Below are 20046 nucleotides of genomic sequence, written 5' to 3' on the forward strand. Positions count from 1 at the left end.
TGTGCTGATCGCTGCCTTGGTTCCCTCTTGTCTGGTTATTGACCTCCCGCCTCGATCTGACCTCTGCTCAACATGAGACTTTGTAGTTCTGTCCCATAGGCTGGTCTGTTCATGATCCTTCAGAGGCGAGCTGATGGTGGAGAGCCCTACAGATGGCTACTGAGAGCCGGGATGGGAAAACGGGTTTACCACCCTTATCAAAGGACACATGGCACGCCAAGCTATGGCCCTTTAAAGCCTTGTATCCATGTCCACAAGACAGGAAGAATAGCAGGGCCCATCACCTCTCGGGCTCCTGAGAGGGACCACTGAGATAATGTACGTAAAATGCTTGGCAGCCTGACCAGCGGAAAGTAGCAGCTTTTGCTACATGCTGCCCTGCTCGATCCTACACGCCTCCCTCCAGGAGGTGCATGCCGAGCACTGGCTGCATGGTGCAGGACTCTGGGAGGTGCCAGCACAGTTAAGTCCTGCATCTGCCACCAGAGCTGAGTGGGATTGCTCCTGCCCTGACCCGGGGAGCAGTCAAAGCCAGGCCCCCAGGGCTGACGGGAGGTCAGTCCCAGGGACCCTCTTAGGTTTGTCCACTTTTCAAGAGCTCCTGGTTCTGTCCTTTGAAAATTCTTCTTGCTGCTTGGGGCTGGGTTCCTCCCTGCCCACCCTTTGCTGCTTCTCCTCTGCTCTGTGGTCTGTGGAAGACCCGTTCCACTGTGGTATGCCTGCCCAGGAGAGTACTTGCTGAGTGTAAGAGGAGCCTCTTGATACACTGCATAGCATAGTCATCATCAAGGTGATGGGCCCTAGTTAAAAGGCTTTGCAAGTTCGAGGCCAGCCTGGTCTACAGAGTGAGTCCAGGACAGCCAGGCTACACAGAGAAACCCTGTCTTGAAAAACAAAAGCAGGGCTGGAGAGATGGCTCAGAGATTAAAGACACTGATTGTTCCTCCAGAGGTCCTGAGTTCAATTCCCAGCAAACACACGGTGACTCACAACCATCTATAATGTAATCTGATGCCTGCTTCTGGCCTGCAGATATGTGTGCAGGCAGAGCACTGTACACATAATAACTGAAAATAAAAATCTTAAAAAAAAAAAAAAGAAACAACAAAAAAAGGTTCTGCAAGGCCATTTATACCTCTCCCTACAGCCACTATCTCCTCCTCCTCTTCCTCTTTTGTTTTCTAAGACAGGGTTTGTCTGTGTAGTCCTGGCTGTCCTGGATTCCCTTTGTAGACCAGGCTGGCCTCGAACTCACAGAGATCCGCCTGCTTCTGCCTCCCCAAGTGAGCACTATCTTAAGACTACATTGTACAGCCACTTTCCCCCAAGTGGCACTCCCTGCCCTTCTTTACTTCTGGCCTCCCTGTCTTGGGAGGGTTTGTTACACCAGGAAAGAAGCCGGCTCCCATAGGGGACAGCATGGAGGCCCAGAGAGCTCCCTTCTTGCCAGACCACGGGCCTTCCCTCTGCCGCTCACTTGCCCTCTGGGGTCTCGCTGGTCAGCCCTGTTCCTGTGGGATCGTCTGTGCTTCAGGGTCACAGTGGTGTTCTAGCCTTGGGAACCTAGGTAGCTGGTGAGGTGACAGGTGTAGCTGAGGGTCACAGAGGGGCGTGGTTTATCCGCGTCCAGGTGCTCCGTTCCAGGCCTGTGATCCTAACCCTTCTTGGGCCTGTCGGGAAGCCCTTCCTCTAGCCTGGCAGAGGCGCTTCAGTGAGAGGCTTGTGGTAGGTCAAAGACAGAGGCCTCGTTCCTCCTCCTTCCCAAAGAGTGGTCAGGGTAGCCAACTTACGACTTTGGGGGACTCTTTTTCGCCCCCAATGCTAGAGTGGGCCCCAGGAGCACAGAGCATAACATCTGCTGAGGAATCCGTCTGCTGTTGAGTTCCATCCCAGCCCTGGCCTCTCCTCACTCATCCTGTGTGAGATGCTGCCTGCTTCAGAAGACAAGGACACCGTCCACTGCAGGGCCCACTGGGCCATGCTCCCTCTGGCCTGTGGAGTTGCATTGTTTTACCCAATGGAGAAAAGCATGCTGAGCCCCAGAGAAGCCACCTCATCCTGTCAGGGTCACGGGTCATAATGATAAGAGACTGTGCCTGGGCCAGTTTCTTCATGGACTCAGGAGCCTCATTCTGTGCAGCTGCCTCTGGCTTCACCTGCCAGTTACACACAAGCAGCATAGCGGCCCAGCTCAGCCCTTTAGTGATGGATCAGCTATGCAATTCCATCTGGTAAAGACCTCTGCTGAGGTCAACTCCTCCACAGAGTGACTGAGCAAGGGAGCCAGCTGAGGCCTCCGAGGGCACTGTCCAATTGGATATCAGCGGGCTTGGCCAGGGGGTGAGGGGCACAGATATCAGACGTTCGCACACTAGGGGTAGTGGCCAAAGCCAGCCTGCGGATACTTTTATTTTTATTTTTATTTTTTATTTTTTGGCTTCCAAGTGACTTAGAAAATTGTAATTAGTGGCTGATATTTAAAACAGGAAATTTTATATAAAAATGCAGATTTCCGGCACTAGGGGACTCTGGCAAGGCAGGGCCCCTTTCCCTAGCAGTAAGCAGTAGGGGCTCAGCAGCTACCTCTTTCTAAGGCCTCATGCCTCCAGGAGGTTAAACTCATTCTGTCTGCCTTGCCCTGGTACTCGGAGGAAGGTTATCACACGTGTACGAAAAGGTACAGAGGAAGGGAGGGGAAGGCAGAGGGCAGGAAGAGGAGCGCCACGCTTTCTGTTACTCAGAAAGCAGGCCTTCCACTAAGGGGACAGGTGATCAGTGATGACATCAGGGTGGGCTGTAGCTTTTAGGACTTTGTAACCATTGCCCTGTGACTCATTTCCTATTTCCTGCAGCACTTTTAGCTGCCACATGTCTTTTTGTGGCCTTTAGGATGCTGTGACTTGAGTGAGCTGCCAGTGTGCTGGAGGGGTCAGACCCAGGGTAGAGCAGGAACCCCCAGGACCTCCACGCTGTCTCCTTTCAGTGTAGACCTTCTCTCTGGGTGAAAGCACCACAAAATGAGGGACTCCGTCCTTGGTTCAACCAACAAACATTCATCACAGGCTCCCTTGGAAGTCACCTGACCAGGTGGTGTGTGCCTGGGGTAGCAGTGTGAGTAAGATTTGGTCTTGATATTGAAAGTGTTCTTCTGTTTGGTGGAAAAGACATAAAACAATGCCGCCCTAGCCAGTGGCGGGTGTGCGGAGTCTGACAGGCCTTTGTCTGGCTGGAGATTTAGGAAGGTCTATAGAAAAGGTGATAGCTTAGTCAGGGCGAACAGCAGCACAGAGCTGGCTGGCTGTGACCAAAGCGCCGTTGAGCTGCAGCTCTTTGGCGATCACTTGAAACAGGTAGGTTCACCACTGTAGGCTTTGTGAGGTGGTGGCGACAGTTCTTGGAGAGCTTTCCCAGCAGTAGCACGGGATCCCTGGGAGGCCACGGTAGCCCGGGTAGGAGAGGTAGGGGCCTGGTTCAGGCTTGTGGTCATGGAGCAGTGAGGTGGGGCAGATTTGGAAAATGCAGAGGAGGGAGAGTTGGCAAAATTTGATGATAGATTACATGTGTGTGGCCGAGGGAGGGAGGAGTGACACGTGGTACAAGAGGCACGTGAGAGGCCTATGAGGGTGTCCTTGGAGTAAGGCATTGTGCTTGAGTGGATGGCCAGAATTATGTGGTAGGCATGGACATGTGGCCCTTCTCAGTGAGAAGAACAAGAGCAACATATGAGAGAAAAGCCTAGAGAGGCCAAAGAGTGGTTGGGCGGCTGCACAGGTTCACATCCCACCTCCATCACATGCCCTAAATGGAGAAGATCAACCATGCCAGCCACCTGGAGGGGACTGTGGGACTGAATACACAGAGGCCATGGGGTGTGTATGTGTGTGTGTGTGTGTGTGTGTGTGTGTAGCCGGGGGAGCATGAGATGACCCTTGAGGGCCTTTGGGCCCAACAACTGGAGGACAAGCAGGTGAAAGATTATGACACGAGACACTTTCTGGGCCTTGGAGGCCTCAGCCACCAAGGATAGGGCTGAGTGAGGCCAGTGCCTGGATCTGAGAGGGAGGCGAAGGCAGGTGAAGGTGTGGGCCAGAGTTCTTTTTAAGGAGTTTGCCTGGCTTTCCAGAAGGAAAACGGAGCCTCCTGAAAGGGAGCTCTGTGCGTGATGAAGCTAGAAGTTGAGGTCACTCGTACTCAGCGGCCCCTGTTTCTTCAGAAAAATGCTGGAGACAGCTGTGAGGAAGAGGGTGGGTGGGAGTGCCGAGCCCGTGGGAGAGGGGGGGTTAGAGTGGCCAGAACTGAGCAGAGGAAATAGAAGCTGCCCATGGTCCTGGGTGGGCCCAAGTGGGGTGGCGGCGGCGGGGGGGGGGGGGGGTCAGTGGTCAGGCTCTGAAGGTGTTGGAACAGTCTATGTAGCTGAGGCATAGGTCCCATGGCTTTGGGGTTCTGATGGGTTGGCCAGGTCACATAGGAACAGTTGGGAGAAACCCTCTCCAAAGTAAACCCTCCCTATGAGAACAAATGCTACACATGGCTTTCTTTCTGTGGTTGGTTTATTATTATTGTTGTTGTTGGTTTTGAGTCAGAGTCTTGCTGTATATAACTCAGACTTTCCTTAGGCTTCTAGTAGGTTCTTCCTCAGTCTCCCAAGTGCTATAAATATTTTCTTTTTGTGGGGTGATGTAGTGGGTTGAGACAAAGATTTGTGAGGTCCATACTGGATGCGCACTGGCATTGGAGCCATGGATGATGACCTTGAACTTCTGACACTTCATACTTTGACCTCCCAAGTGCTAGGATTCCCGCCCACCATACCGAGCTGAGAAATGATTCGTGAGCACTTCAGCCCAGGGGAGACTATGGCACAGACACCACTACAGTAGGACTGATCCTCTCTCATCGACTCTGCCCTGGCCTTAGCCAAGTGATGCCGACCTTGGCTTCCCACTTCTGTAGCCTGGAGACAAGGTGGCTGCTTCCTGCCCAGCACTGGGTGGTGTGGAGGGAGGAAGTGCATACACGTCAGCTTGCTGACTGTAGCAAGTAGGTTCAAGGTTTTGGTGACTTGGCATTGAGTCCCTGAGATACAGCCACCCAGGAGGTCTGTCAAGCCCCCTTCCTGCCCCCCTTGCCCCCCCCACCCCCCCAGCAAAAGGCCCCTTCCTTGCTCTGAGTCGGCAGGGAGGCTGGTGTGTTCTGGCCTCATCCTGCTGGGACTTGTGGAGGGCAAGAAGTTAGGGCCAGGTCAGCATCTCACTCTGATGGCTTATGAGTTGTAGAGCAGAGAAAAGTGGGGTGGGTCTCTGAGTCAGCAGTGCCACGGTGAGGCTGAGCCTTATTCCTGCCTTAACCCAGAAAGCGCCAAGCTTCCGGCTGAGTCACAGGGAGAGGGAGAGTCTCCATGAGGCTGGGGGCTGAGGAGTTCCCCCATCACTTCCTGCTAGGATTGGGGGTGTGGGGCCCTGCAAGTAGCTGACCTGGAATAGCTCAATCCTACCTTCCTGAAGGATGGAGTACCCCTGGGGGGCACAGGCAGCCACCTGCGCAAGTTGCCCAGGGTCCACAGAGAGGCTCCATCCTGACTGGGACAGCAGCCAGAGCTAGTTAGGGGATGGGGGACAGGGAGGGTACCTGAGCCACACTCACAGCCAAGAGACCAGGTGGAAACATGCTCTTTGGCACAAGAGGCACCACAGAAAACAAAACACACACACACACACACACACACACACACACACACACACACACACACACACACACACCCTACCTCCTCCAGTCACCTTTGCACAAAGAGCACCAAGAACTCATGCACAAGCCTGGACAGGCCCCAGGGTTCCGTGCACATATGCACACAGACACACAGACATGGGCAGGCTCAGGCAGGGCGCTCAGCACAGACGTCCACACAGCCACTCCGTCGAGGTGGCCCCAGCCACGTGGGAGCTTGGGTAGTCACAGCACTCAATGCGTGCTTTGATAACACGTAATTCTGTTTCCGACCTGGTCTGATCATGAGACCCTTGTGGACCACGCTCAGACTCAGGTGGGACGGGCTGATGCTGTAAGCTCTCAGGAGGGAGGCCGCACCCCCTGCCCTGCCCTGCCCTCTGTGGCTTGCCTGGCTGGATTTTCCTGCAGGGCTTTTGGATTTTGTTTTTGAGCCACTCGAGTGTTGATCGTGTGCCAGGCACCATGCCAGCACAGGGGAAACGTGTGCAAAGTTGTTTTGAGTAAAGCGCTCAGTAAGTGTGGGTTATTATGTACATTATTATTTACATACGTAATCTCGTTTCTTCTCATAACAACTCTATGAGGCAGAGGGCTATTATTGTCCCCATTTTACAGATAAGGAAAGTGGGGCTCTGAGAGGTTAAGTGGCTTGTCCTTATGAGTGGCAACGGCTGCACTGGAACCTAGTCTTTGACTTTGGTATACGCTCTCAGGCTGTCCTGTGAGATACTACAGCCGGGTCCATCAGTACACATGGCTCTTATGTTTGAGGCACAGGGTCGAAGGGACAAGGGGAAGCATGGAGGGTGGTCCCAGCATGAGAGAGCATGTGGTGAAGGCACTGTGCTCATTCAGAGACTGTTTCACTTTCCATCCCTTGGCCATTTTGTTCCATGTGTTTCCAGCAGATACGGTGAGTCTTGGACCGCTGGCACCCAGGCTTCTCCCTGCAGCCGGGCGTGACTTTGTCTGAGGGACCCTGGGCAGCTTGCCATCCACCCAGGCTAAAGTGGAAGGGGGTGTTGAGCTGCCACCTGGAACTTGTGTTTATCTCGGACTCTGCATTTCTTTTTCTGGACAGCATCCAAGGGTGGCTTCCACCCAGGGCTGTAGGTCCCACCCAGGTGGAAATGCCCTCTGGTATAGGCAGATAAACTTTGGCAAACCAGAGGCAGCCTGTGCTTCCAGAAACCTTGAGGGGTACCAGAGATAAAGGGGTACAAGAGCCGTGTGCCTTAATCTTGCTGAGTCTGCGTGAGGCTCCCGTGAGCTGCACTTTTTGTACACATGTGAGGAACCAAGTGAAGTGAGTGAGTGTCCCACAGGGAAGGGCTTACCCAGAGCTTCTCAGAGTGCAGTCCTTGGGCCACCTCCTCCCAAGTCATGGGAGCTGGTCCAGTGGCCGTCTCTCAGACCAGCAGTTTCAGAATCTCTACGGGCGCATCTGGAGTGGCATGAGATGTTTAGGGAGATTAGAATTGTACTGAAACTTTCCCTGGCCCCCCAGTGTGTAGAAGTAGTAAAGGTTTGAAGTCTTGGGTGCTGCAGAAGTTAAAAGTTGGAGAAGAGGCTCTTGGCAGTTTAAAGAGAGGACATCTTTGGGTTTCAAGTGTCTCTGGTGTCAGTGGCAGAATTCAGGTTTGGGCATCAGGCTTGTGCAACCCTGTGTCTAACTCTGAGTTTTAGGAGTGTCACAAAACTTCAGCTACAGGGCCACACAAATTTCACCCTGAACTCCTGCACAGTCCCCTCCCTCCACTCCCTCCCCAGACCTTCTGGGGTGCAGCTATGGGCCCCAGTGGCCCTGTTGACTGGAGATGTTACTCATCCCATGTGTCTCAGCAAGCTGACTGGGAAAGCCCCATTTGAGAGGCTCCTCAGCATCTCGTGTCATGGGATGAAAGGCTGAGTTTCCATCAAGGGAGTGGGATAGTTTCCTGTTCTGGAACAGTGAGAAGAACCAAGGTACTTCATTTCCCCTTTCTCCGTGGCCACCGGAGTCTTGGAGCTCAGTGTGCAGCACACGCCTGGTAGTTGTGTGACGATCTTATGACCTGCTTGTGTGGCCTCTCTCTCCCTACTTTAGATGGCTTCTTCAGGTTGGTTTTTTCTTCTTCTGATTTTAATGCTTCTATTTCGACACTTTCTTTTCTTCATTTCCTTACCTCTTCCTGGAACCAGGCTGAGGGTATGTAAACACACTGCACATGTAAACACACATCAAGTCATCCTCACAGTGCTCGGCTGGCATGCTGCCTCATGGCTTCCCAGCTCTGAGAGTCTCTGTCTGTTTGTTTGCATGGTCTCGAGCCACTGGTCAGCTGGGACGTGCCTGAGGCTGCCCTGGGGCTGCTTGCTGCTTTTTTTTTTTTTTTTTTTTTTTTTTGTTCTGTCATGGCCGCTTAGAATTTTTAAAACAGTTTCCCTCTGAGCCCATTGGTTATTCAAAGTGTAAACAGTACACTGATGGGTCAGTGGGGGTTGACTTGTTTTTCTCCTCTTAAATTTATCTTTTACATTATGCAAGTATAAATTGCTTACTGTAAAACCCCAAAATAACAAGTTTAAGGGGAACATGCCTGTGATCCTTCTAGGGATCGCTTCAGTATTTTGTGCTTCAGTCTTCTGTCTGGATTTTTTTCTCATTTTTATTCTTTGCCACACAGGGAAATAATCTGCCCAGACATTCTATAATCTTCATGTTTACCTAGTGATAAATAAAAAGTATCTTCTAATAATTACATCTTCTGCAACAATGAATAGATATTAAATTTTTCTCAGTGGTACTGTGTGTGTGTGTGTGTGTGTTATGTAAATGCACAAGTATGCATGTATGTGTGTGTTACGTAAATGCATGCGGGCTGGCCAGATGGCTCAGTGGGTAAAGGCACTGTTGTTGCCAAGCCTGATAATCTGAAGTCAGTCCCTAGGACTCACATAAAAGAGAACCAGTTCCCAGAATTTGCCCTCTGACATACACACACACACACACACACACACACACACACACACACACACACATTTTTTTTTGTTTTTTTGTGTTTCAAGATAGGGTCTCTCTGTGTAGCCTTGGCTGTCCTGAACTCACTTTGTAGACCAGGCTGGCCTTGAACTTGCAGAGATCCACCTGCCTCTACCTCCCGAGTGCTGGGATTAAAGGAGTGTGCCACCATGCCTGGCCACAGACACTTTTTAAAATGTTAATCAGGAAAGGGTTTGCTGTAAGAACCAACACTGTTACCAGGCATATTGGCGCACGCCTTTAATCCGAGCACATGGAAGGCAGAGGCAGGTGATTGCTATGAGTTCGAGGCCAGCCTCGTCTACAAAGTGAGTATAAAACAGCCAAGGCTACACAGAGAAACCCTGTCTGAAAAAAAGACCAAAAGTAAATATATATATATATATATATATATATATATATATATATATATATATATATATATATATGCACTATGTAACAAAGCTGTGTTGTTGTTGTTGTTTTTTTTAAGCATGGCTGGGCAGTGATGACACACGCCTTTAATCCCAGCATTTGAGAGTCAGAGGCAGGCGGATCGCTGTGAGCTCAAGGCCAGCCTGGTCTACAAAGTGAGTCCAGGACAGCCAAGGCTACACAGAGAAACCTTGTCTCAAAAACCAACCAACCAAACACAAAAACAAGCAAACTCCATTTGGTCCTAGGTTGTATACTTCTCAGTGGTCTAGGCTAAGTGTCATCCACAATCAAAACAGCAGTGCACTTGAGCATCTTGCTTAAATGTCTGATACAGCCTTCGCTCTTGTTGTATGTATCTGCACATACAGGGATGTGTGCTGTTAGGGATGCAGCGCAGGCCCTTATGTGTTAGACAAGCATGTTTCCATGCACACCGTAGCCCTGTAGCCCATATGGTGACCCTCTTTGCTCCTAGGAAGGACAGCAGAGTCTTATTCCCACCCTGTCATCCCCCAACTCCTCCCACATACTACCGTGTCCCCCAGTCATGCTGTCAGTGGCACATTCATGTTTCTGAGGACAGAGCTAATGACATTTATGTTCTGTTTAGTAACTAAGTCTTCCCGAGTGCTGGTGGCTCTGGCTTGAGGCAGAAGGGTTAAACTGTATCCCTGCAGGTCAGGGGAGGGAGAGGGCTGCCCTTGCCTTTCCTTTTCTTTGGGTCAGACACTGTTCACAGGAGGATGTTACATGTTCCAGTCTCCCTTGTCTCTATTACAGTTATTTAATGTGTACATGCACACTACCATAGCACTCAGGAGGAGGTCAGAGGACAGTTAGGGGAGTTCACCCTCCTGTCATACGGGTCCTGGGTACTGACCTCGAGTGGTCAGGCTTGGTGGCAAGCACCTTTACCCACTGAGCCAGCCTGTCCTTTCTTATCTTCTATTATGCACTTGCAGCCCGTGACTTTATATTTTAATTTACTTGGTATTTTGAACCTTTCTCTCTCTTTCTTAAAACGGGGTCTCACTTAAATAAACCCAGATTGCCTTCAAACTTCTAATCCTCCTGCCTCATCCTCCCCTGTGCTGGGATTACAGGCATGTACCACAGCGCCTAGCTAGACTATGTCTGTCTGTCTGTCTGTCTTTCTTTTTTTTTTTTTTTTAAGATTTATTTATTATTATATATACAGTGCTCTGCCTGCATGTATAGGCCAGAAGAGGGCATCAGATCACATTATAGGTGGTTGTGAGCCACTATGTGGTTGCTGGGAATTGAACTCAGGACCTTTGGAAGAACAGTCAGTGCTCTTAACCTCTGAGCCATCTCTCCAGCCTCTGACTATGTCTTTCTTACACGGCTTGCTTTGCTTATTTTCTGGAGTTTCTAACATATTTTGTTTTTACCTGCCGTGTAATATTTCATTGACTGAAGTGTCATAACTTATTTTCACCATATCCTTGGACTCTGAGGTTTCCACTTTCTCAGTCCTACGAACGGAGCTGTAATTAACGTTCTTTTCCGTGTATCTTGGTGCATTTCTTTCTTATGCTTGAGTGTCAGAAAAGCTACTTTTTATAGCCAACCTATTGCCCCAATTTCTTGCCACTGACTGCCCTGCAGATCTGTCTTTGGCTAAATTTGACCATTCTTGAACTGGATGGAAAAGGTGATTCTCAGGCAATGTCCGGTTTCCTCTCCCTAGGCTCTGAAGAAAGGCCGATCCAAAAGTTTGAAGCTGAAAACATCTCTAACTACACAGCCCTTCTGCTGAGCCAGGACGGTCGGACGCTTTACGTGGGGGCCCGAGAAGCTCTCTTTGCACTTAACAGTAATCTCAGCTTCTTGCCAGGCGGGGAGTACCAAGAGGTGAGAGCCGGTAGCAGGGTGGCTGGGTGGCCAGAGAGGGGTGGTGAGAAAGCTTGGCCTGCTGGGCAGGATGCTCGGGGCAGGAGAGGAGCTTTGCCCAGCGCACCCTCTAAGCCCTGGGACGCCCCTTTCCCATCTTCCTCCCCAGCTGCTATGGAGTGCAGATGCCGACAGGAAGCAGCAGTGCAGCTTCAAGGGCAAGGACCCCAAGGTGAGACTGGAGGAGGCGGAGGGACCTGGGCAGAACACTGAGCAGACACAGCCAAGAGTTATGGAAAGGGAATAGCCTGGAGGTAGCCAGCGCTGGGCCTGGATCCCAGCCCCAGCCCCATCCTCCGTGTGATCTGGGACAAGTAGATTCATCCAGCCGAGCCTTACTGTCCCCACCTGTAGGACTGGGATAGTATGCCTGTATCCCTGGATAAATCAGTGGGTCCAGGGCCCCTGACACATAAAACATTAGTCTTAGCACCAGTATGACCCGGGTGAACGGCTGATTGTGTCTGTAAAGGGTCTCTAGTGGAGAGACAAGTCTGGAAGATTCTAGTTTGGGTCTGGCCAAGACATTAGATGGGGTCCAGCCCAACCCAGGGTTCTCCTGCAGGACTTGCTGCCATTCCCAGAGGCCTCCAGGTCCAGTCCTGGCTCCCCCAGCCAATCACGCTTCATGCTGCAAACTGTCAGCAAGTACTTGTTGGCAGCGTGGGGACAGAGCACAGTGCCTTCTGCACAGTAGACTGTGCCCTGGCCGTGCGCCGCGCCTCAGCCTCAGCTCCTCTTCAGTACTTGTTCTGTACTGTTAGCTACCAGAGACACCATGAAAAAGTAAAACCAGGCCAGTAATCCCAGAACTTGGGCGGGAGGATTAGACATTCAAGGTCAGCTGGGCATGGCGGCACACGCCTGTAATTCTAGCACTTGGACGGCAGAGGCAGGCAGAGTCTTTGTGAGTTCAAGGCCAGCCTGGTCTACAAAGGGTTCCAGGACAGTCAAGGCTACCCAGAGAAAGCCCTGTCTCAAAAAACCAAAAAAGAAAGAAAGAAGCTTACATAACATGTACATGTGTGAGCCATGATTTCGAGGCAGGAAAGGAACTTGACCTGGAAATATCCAGAGTGTGAGCAGGACTTTGGTTTCGCTCTGAGTGAGCAGAGGAGTGACATGGCCGTGCCTGTGTATTTTGCTTTGTTTTACAGAACTCTGGGGGTCAAGCCCAGGGTCTTATACAGGTCAGCCAAGTGCTCCACCTCTGAGCTACTCCGTGGTGCCTCTGTTCTTGAGGCAGGCTCTTACTCTGTAGCCTAGACTGGCCTTGTAATTTAGGCTGCCCCCCCCCACACACACACCACAGGGTTTCTCTATGTAGTCTTGGCTGTCTAGGACTCACTTTGTAGTCCAGGCTGGTCTCGAACTCACCTGCCTCTGCCTCCCGAGTGCTGGGATTAAAGGCGTGTGCCACCACCCTGCTCAGGCTGGTCTTGAACTTGGGATTCTCCTGTCTCAGCTTCCAGAGTAATTGGAATTATAGACAGCAGGCCTGTCTTGCCTGTCTTTTAAAATGAGCACTCTGAGCCTACTTGTAATTCTAGTCCTTGTAAAGCAGAGAATTCAGTACTAATTCTGGCCAGCCTGGGCTACTGGACTCTCATAAATAACAAAGAACAAATAGGTCCCCTTGTGTACATGCTAGTGTGGGCTCTCTGGGACTGGACAGAACGTCAGCCACTGAGGGTCAGCGATGATAGCGCCTCATGCAGGGTACTATCTACAGAGGAAGCGGGAAGTGGTCAGATTCTGGGTTTCTGTATATTGAAGGTTTTGCATCCAGGAAGGTGTGAGATTTGAGAGACGGCAAGGCTGGCTTTCCTCCCACTGGAAAGATGGCACAGAAAGAATTCAGTGGGTCTTGGGGAGGCGGTGGCACGGATCTGGAAATTCCTATTAGACACCTTGTGGGGTGCCACTTGTGCTGGTCAGGGCTGAGCAGTTCGCCTGCTTTGCTTCCTGTTTGCCTCACTGGGTTGCAGAAGACTCCAGAGAGCCAAGGCAAGCCAAGAGGCGGAATTCCCCGCTCTGGGGTGCCCTTCACCACAGGGAAGGAGCTTTGCCAGTCTGGAAACTAGCTGAGCACCAGGAGCCTCTGCCAGCCGCTCCTGTTTTCCCTATTGTTCTGTTATCCCCAGACCCCCAGCAAAGGCCCCAACCCCCCAGGCCTGGCCTCCGGTCTGGGCAGAAGGCCTCTGCAGTGCCCTCTGGTGGCATATGTGGACCTGACACTCTCTCCTTCTCCACAGCGAGACTGTCAAAACTACATCAAGATCCTCCTGCCACTCAACAGCAGCCACCTGCTGACCTGTGGCACCGCAGCCTTCAGCCCCCTGTGTGCCTACATTGTGAGTTCCCTCTTATACCCTGGGGCTTGGCTGCAGCTGCGGGGGCACAGCCCACCTGCCAGGGGAGCTCTCCTCTAGCTCTGACTCCTGGTGAAAGAGGGCCCTCAGGGTAGGCTTCTAGGAGGCAGCAGGCTCTTGAGACCCCAGAGCCCATCGTCCTGGTTTCCCCACACCCTGACATGCTCCAGCAGAAGGTGACCTTAAGACTGTGTTTTGGAACACAGGCCTTGGAGTCAGAAACTCCTGGCTTCACGTTGTGTTGCTCTCCCTTGAAACTTTCCAAGCCACACACCTCTCCCCTGCCCATTGGAGATAAGTGCCCACTGTACACATGCGGTCACGTAGACCATGGCGTAAGGAGGGCACACAGTGTGGCCCCTGTACATCTCCCTGCTGGGCACCTCTTTGCTACACGCCTTGGCCCTGAGCCACATATCTACTCCCCCACAGAACATTGCGAGCTTCACTTTAGCCCAAGACGAGGCTGGCAATGTCCTCCTGGAGGATGGCAAGGGCCGTTGTCCCTTTGACCCCAACTTCAAGTCCACGGCCCTGGTGGTTGGTAAGTGGTGGCACAGGCTGGGTGCTTTGGGGCTCCTTGGAATCGGGAGGTGCACATGGCAGGAGGACTGGATTGGGGTTTGTTTGGACTCTGGGCAGTGTGAGCCCCAGGGTTGAGCGGGTGTCTCCCCATGCTGTGCTGGTTCCCAGGGGGCATCAAGTGACTCTGGGCTGCCCCCTCCCAAGTTCCTGCTTCCCTCTAGGCAGGATGGATGGGGCTGTGGTCACTGTGGTCCCTGAGTAGGGCGCAGGGCCTGGGCCAAGGGAGCCATTCCCATGGGAACGTTCTCTTGGCAGACGGCGAGCTGTACACTGGAACAGTCAGCAGCTTCCAGGGAAACGACCCAGCCATTTCCCGGAGCCAGAGCTCCCGGCCCACCAAGACTGAGAGCTCCCTCAACTGGCTACAAGGTGGAGTTCTGCCTCGGCTCACTGGGCAATCTCCTAACTCTTGGGAGGGGACACGGTCCCAGAGGTTCCTAGACTGACTGTGTACCCTCCACTGGCCTCTGCAGACCCCGCCTTTGTGGCCTCAGCCTATGTTCCTGAGAGTCTGGGCAGCCCGATAGGTGACGACGATAAGATCTACTTCTTCTTCAGTGAGACGGGCCAGGAGTTTGAGTTCTTTGAGAACACCATTGTGTCCCGAGTTGCCCGAGTCTGCAAGGTGAGAGGTGTGGGGATCAGGATCATCCACCCGAAGGGCAACTGACATCTGTGACCTTCCAGAACCAGCTTCCAGGGAGCAACAGCTCCACCAGCAACTGCCTCTCTTCTTCCTCCTTGTCCTCCCCCTTTTCTCCTCCTTTTTTTTTTCTCTTGAGACAGGGTTTCTCTGTGTAGCCTTGGCTGTCCTGGACTTGGTTTGTAGACCAGGCTGGCCTCGAACTCACAGTGATCCGCCTGCCTCTGCCTCCCCAGTGCTGGGATTAAAGGCATGCGCCACTACACCGGGCGAATTTTTTATCTTAATGCATGTGTTATCATACCTGGCTTACACTGTGCTGGAGAGCGAGCCCAGGGTTATAAATATAAGGCAGGCACTCTAGCAGCCCCTTGGGAAACTGGCCTTGGCTTTCTCTTAAACTGAAAACCCCAGAAAGTGCACATAAAAGTGACCTACAAGACTGTATCACATTGTAAGTAAGAGCCCAGGTTTTTTAGTTCCAGCTTCCTGGTTCCTGCTCTGCTCCTCATCTGTTAAATGGCAGCGATGCCACAACAAGTGTCAGAGCTGTCACATGGATTCAATTCTGCCATGTAAAGCTCTTAGGGTGCCTACTGTCCCCATAAGAAGGAGCCACCCATACCATGAAAGTGTTCTTTGCTGATCTATTCAAACTAATATATTTGTATTGAGTTGGTTACAAACCTGAGTTGTGCTACTCAAGGTGCTTTAGGCGTCCTGCTTGCTCAGCAGTCAATCATGGACACCTCTGCCTAGTATTCATGTATTCATTTAGATACTCATTGAGTTGAGTTCTTACTGTACTCCCTGGCTGGCTGCAATCCTCCTGCCTCATCCTCCTGAGTAACCTGAATGACCAATGATGCTGACATGGTGGTGACACTGCTACTGAGCTATTTCCTGTTATCCACAGTAGGGAGTGCATCTTCATGACCAGAGACACATATTTCTAAGTTTTCTCCATTTTAAGTGCTTATCTGTCCTGTCTCTCATTCATTCCTCTGTCTCTCTCAGCTATGGTTGAGGGGAGCTGGCAAGACAACACGGTGCCTCCACCTGTGGCCCTGAGCTTGTGGCTGAGCCAGTGCTGCCTCCTCTTTTCCAGGGCGATGAGGGTGGAGAGCGGGTGCTGCAGCAGCGCTGGACCTCCTTCCTCAAGGCTCAGCTTCTGTGCTCCCGGCCTGATGATGGCTTTCCCTTCAACGTGCTGCAAGATGTCTTCACCCTGAGTCCCAACCCTCAGGATTGGCGCAAGACCCTTTTCTATGGTGTCTTCACCTCCCAGTGGTGAGATGCTAGGGGTTAGCTGGGAGCGGGAGACCCCACTGGTGGTACCTTGAACCCTGACTCTTAACTAGGAATTAATCTGGCTGTTGCTTTTGCAGGCACAGAGGGACCACAGAGGGTTCCGCCATCTGTGTCTTCACCATGAATGATGTGCAGAAGGCCTTTGACGGCCTGTACAAGAAAGTGAACAGAGAGACGCAGCAGTGGTACACTGAGACCCACTCTGTGCCCACACCCCGGCCTGGAGCGGTATGTATCAGTAGTGTTGCACTCAGAGTGGGTTCTGAGCAGGTGTGCTGAGAGCAAGGCTGTGTGGCCTCAGACAAATCACCATGCTTCTCTGAGCCTGTTTTTCTCATCTTTGAAATAGGGCATAATAAGCCCAGGCCTCCTGTCTTACCCAATTCGATGTCACCATGATTGAACGCCTCAGTTCTGTCCTGTCGGCCTGACTTTTTTATTTAATTTAATTTATTTATTTATTTATTTATTTATTTTTTTTTTTTTTTGGCTTTTCAAGACAGGGTCCTGGACTCGCTTTGTAGACCAGGCTGGCCTTGAACTCACAGTGATCCGCCTGCCTCTGCCTCCCGAGTGCTGGGATTAAAGGCCTGCGCCATCACACCCAGCTTCAGCCTGACTTCTATACTGTTGTGTAACCTCTTTGAAGGTTATCTGCATAGTCAGTTGCTGATCGCTGCACTAGCAGAGAGCCGCGTACTGGCCAGGTTTTGGTATTGTCCTTATGGATCATCTTTAGCATCATATTTTGTAAATACACACCTTCCTCACTTGCTGATTGGTCTAATAAAGATCTGACAGCCAATAACTAAGTAGGAAAAGGAAGGTGGGACTTTTGGGCTGAGAGAAGGTCTCTGAGAAGCAGCAGCCATGGCAAGATTTGCCAGCATGACATGGGAAGGGACAGGGACAGATGTACCAGGGCTGTGAGAAAGAGGTGAAGAACAGGTTAATTTGTATGGGCTAGAGCCTGCCCAGCTGTAGTGCCTAAGCTTTTAATAATATGAATAATTCTCCATGTCTTTATTTAACTACTGGCAAGTCCAAGAAAGTCCCACTATACTGTCTAGTGGTGAAGATTGGTTTTAGATGTCTGTCTGTCTCAAAGACAGCAGTCTGTGTAATCTGGGCCCCCGCCTCCCAACTACCAGGGTTACAGGGGGATGCCACCATACCCAGCTTTGCACAGCACTGTACAGTGCTATTATTGTGTCTTTACTCTGTTCACCCAACTCCACTGTGACCTTCTTATTTAATTATCAAATGACTGGATGACCACACACCGGGCAATAAGTCTGCCTTATTTGCTTGAGACCTAGTGGGCTCCGCGCAAGGAGACCCTGACACCAGAATGTGAGTGGAGCAGTTTGATTGGAAGGTGGTGGTGAGAAGCAGTGTGAGAGACTGGACAGGGGCAGGCGGGAGGCCTTGACCCTGTGGTCGCGGGAGCCTAGGTTTTCCAGGATCACACACAGCGTTGTAGAGCCCGGCTCAGGCTTTCAGACTGACTGGGCGGAAGCTGTTCCTACCTGCTCCATTAGTTGAGGGCCACTGCCCCTGTTGCCTCATGCCCAGAGAAACCCTTGGGCGGGGAGAAGCAGGGCCTGGGGAAGGTATGGAGATTGGCTACGGCTCACTGTACTGAGATCTGACGAGCTCCAGCTTCCTGAGAACCTGGGTAAGACCCCAGGAAGATGAGCAGTCTGTGGGCAAATTTGGTAAGGAGCAGTAGGCCAGGGGCCAGCAGGAAATCAAAGCTCACATGTCAGGTTTGCCTTTGGGCCAGCACTGTGCGGAAAGGCAGATGTGCCATGGTTTCTGGAGCAGAGGGTTTGGGGCTGGGGACGCCACTGTCCCCTGCGGAGGCATTTCTCCACGCTCACTCCTGTTCCTCCTGCTTCTGCCTCCTTTAGTGCATCACCAACAGTGCCCGGGAAAGGAAGATCAACTCTTCCCTGCAGCTCCCAGACCGAGTGCTGAACTTCCTCAAGGACCACTTCCTGATGGATGGCCAGGTCCGCAGCCGCCTGCTGCTGCTGCAGCCACAAGCCCGCTACCAGCGTGTGGCTGTGCACCGAGTGCCTGGCCTGCACAGCACCTATGACGTCCTATTTCTGGGCACTGGTGAGTGCGTGCAGCCCAGCAGGATTGAGTTAAGGAGGGGAGTGCATGCATGGCGGGCGGGTGGATCCTGGGCAGTGGGCTCCACCAGGGCCTGAGTCGTGTCCACGCCCCCAGGTGATGGCCGCCTGCACAAGGCAGTGACCCTCGGCTCCAGAGTGCACATCATTGAGGAGCTGCAGGTCTTCCCTCAAGGACAGCCTGTGCAGAACCTGCTCCTGGACAGCCATGGGGTAAGTGGGCCACGGAATGAACTGGGCCACTTCCATTGTCACAGAGCCAGCTTTTCCTCCCTTGCCCAAGATGGACCGTTATAGAGCCCTGTTTCATGACCATCAGAAGGATGCAGGCCTCTGGTGAGCATGTAAGGCTAGTGTGGCTGACGGATGGGTTGCCTAGCCTCCCTCTCCCTCTCTGTGTTTGGCTGTGTAGGGACTGCTGTATGCCTCCTCCCATTCCGGTGTAGTGCAAGTGCCAGTAGCCAACTGCAGCCTATACCCAAGCTGTGGAGACTGCCTCCTGGCTCGAGACCCCTACTGCGCCTGGAGCGGCTCTAGCTGCCAGCTCCTCAGCCTCTACCAGCCTGATCTGGCCTCCAGGTGAGAGCACCCATGCCTCCTCTAAGCCCCCTGCACGGTCTCCTTCCTACCCACATCGCCACAGCGTTGGTTCTTGGTTCTCTGCTTCCATCAGCGCTGGCACAGGCGGGATAGTCAGTGTTTGCCTTCCCTGCCTGGAAGGGGAAGAGGGTTTGTTAGATGAGAAACAGCCTTACAGGAGAGAGTGGATTGCCCTGTGAACAGAGCTTAGTGAACAAGGGCTACAAAGCAGCCTACTGAACCATTAAATAGTCGTTAGAGTGCCGGGCGTGGTGGTGCACACCTTTAATCCCAGCCCTCGGGAGGCAGAGGCAGGTGGATCACTGTGAGTTGGAGGCCAGCCTGGTCTACAAAGAGGGTTCCAGGACAGCCAGGGCTATTACACAGAGAAACCCTGTTTCCAGAACAAAACAAAACAAAAAAAGTAGTTAGAGTAACATTTGCATTAGAGATGTTTATTCAGAAAATAGGGATTTGCTGTTTGGCATAGTGGCACAAACCTTTAATCCCAGCATTCAGGAGGCAGAAGCAGGAGGATCTCTGAATTCAAGGGCAGCCTGGTCTACAGAGTTATAGGCCAGCCCGGCTACATACTGAGACCCTATCTCAATTTTAAAAACAAATTGGGGTGAGTCAGTGGTGGGGCATGTCTATAGTCCCAATACCTAGTTTTATTGTTGTTCTTGTTTGTTTTCATTTTTATTGAGACAGGGCCTCATGTAGCTTAGGCTGGCCTGGATCTCAGTATATAGTTGTGGAGGATCAAGAAAAAATCAGGTGGTGAGAACATGGTGGTGCATGACTACAGTCATAGCCCTCAGAGGTAGAGGGGGGAGGTCCGGAAGTTAAAGGGCATTATCTGCAGCACAGTGAGTTTGCAGGACCAGCCTGGGTCACATGAGACCTGCCCTCACATAAAGGACGCTGTTGGAGCGATGGCTAAGCAGGGGTTAGAGCACTTCTGCTCTTGTAGGAAACCCAGGTTCCAGACCTAGCGCCCATCAGGCAGTTCTCTGTAACGGCAGCTCCAGGGGCTCCAACCCCCGTTCTCCTGCTACACATAAACTCACCCAGGCACAGACAGACACACATACAGAAAAGTAATAATTACATCTTTTTTTAAAAAAAGAGAATAGGAGCTGGGTGTGGTGGCACACGCCTTTAATCCAACACTCCAGCACCCGGGAGGCTGTGAGTTTGAGGCCAGCCTGGACTACAAAGTGAGTCTAGGACAGCCAAGGCTACACAGAGAAACAAGGTCTTGAAAGGAGGGAGAGAGGAAGAGAGAGAGAGAGACAGAGAGAGAGAGAGAGAAGGAATGTGCACAATGGATTG

General features: G+C 51.9%; 1 protein-coding gene across 3 annotated transcripts in view; it reads left to right on the forward strand.

Moving 5' to 3' along the window:
* Positions 1-20046, forward strand: part of SEMA4B (semaphorin 4B) — a 41354-nt gene that overhangs the window by 17631 nt on the left and 3677 nt on the right. For all 3 annotated transcript variants that reach the window (XM_084772391.1, XM_084772390.1, XM_084772392.1), the window contains exons 3-13: positions 10878-11041; positions 11190-11252; positions 13336-13434; positions 13885-13996; positions 14293-14406; positions 14511-14662; positions 15789-15970; positions 16069-16219; positions 17905-18115; positions 18230-18345; positions 18545-18711. In XM_084772391.1, coding sequence (XP_084628517.1) covers positions 10878-11041; positions 11190-11252; positions 13336-13434; positions 13885-13996; positions 14293-14406; positions 14511-14662; positions 15789-15970; positions 16069-16219; positions 17905-18115; positions 18230-18345; positions 18545-18711 — 1531 coding nt within the window. The remainder of the gene's footprint in view (positions 1-10877; positions 11042-11189; positions 11253-13335; positions 13435-13884; positions 13997-14292; positions 14407-14510; positions 14663-15788; positions 15971-16068; positions 16220-17904; positions 18116-18229; positions 18346-18544; positions 18712-20046) is intronic.

This window comes from Acomys minous (genome assembly GCF_964271855.1).
Source record: "Acomys minous genome assembly, chromosome: 2".
Classification (NCBI taxonomy): Eukaryota; Metazoa; Chordata; class Mammalia; order Rodentia; family Muridae; genus Acomys; species Acomys minous.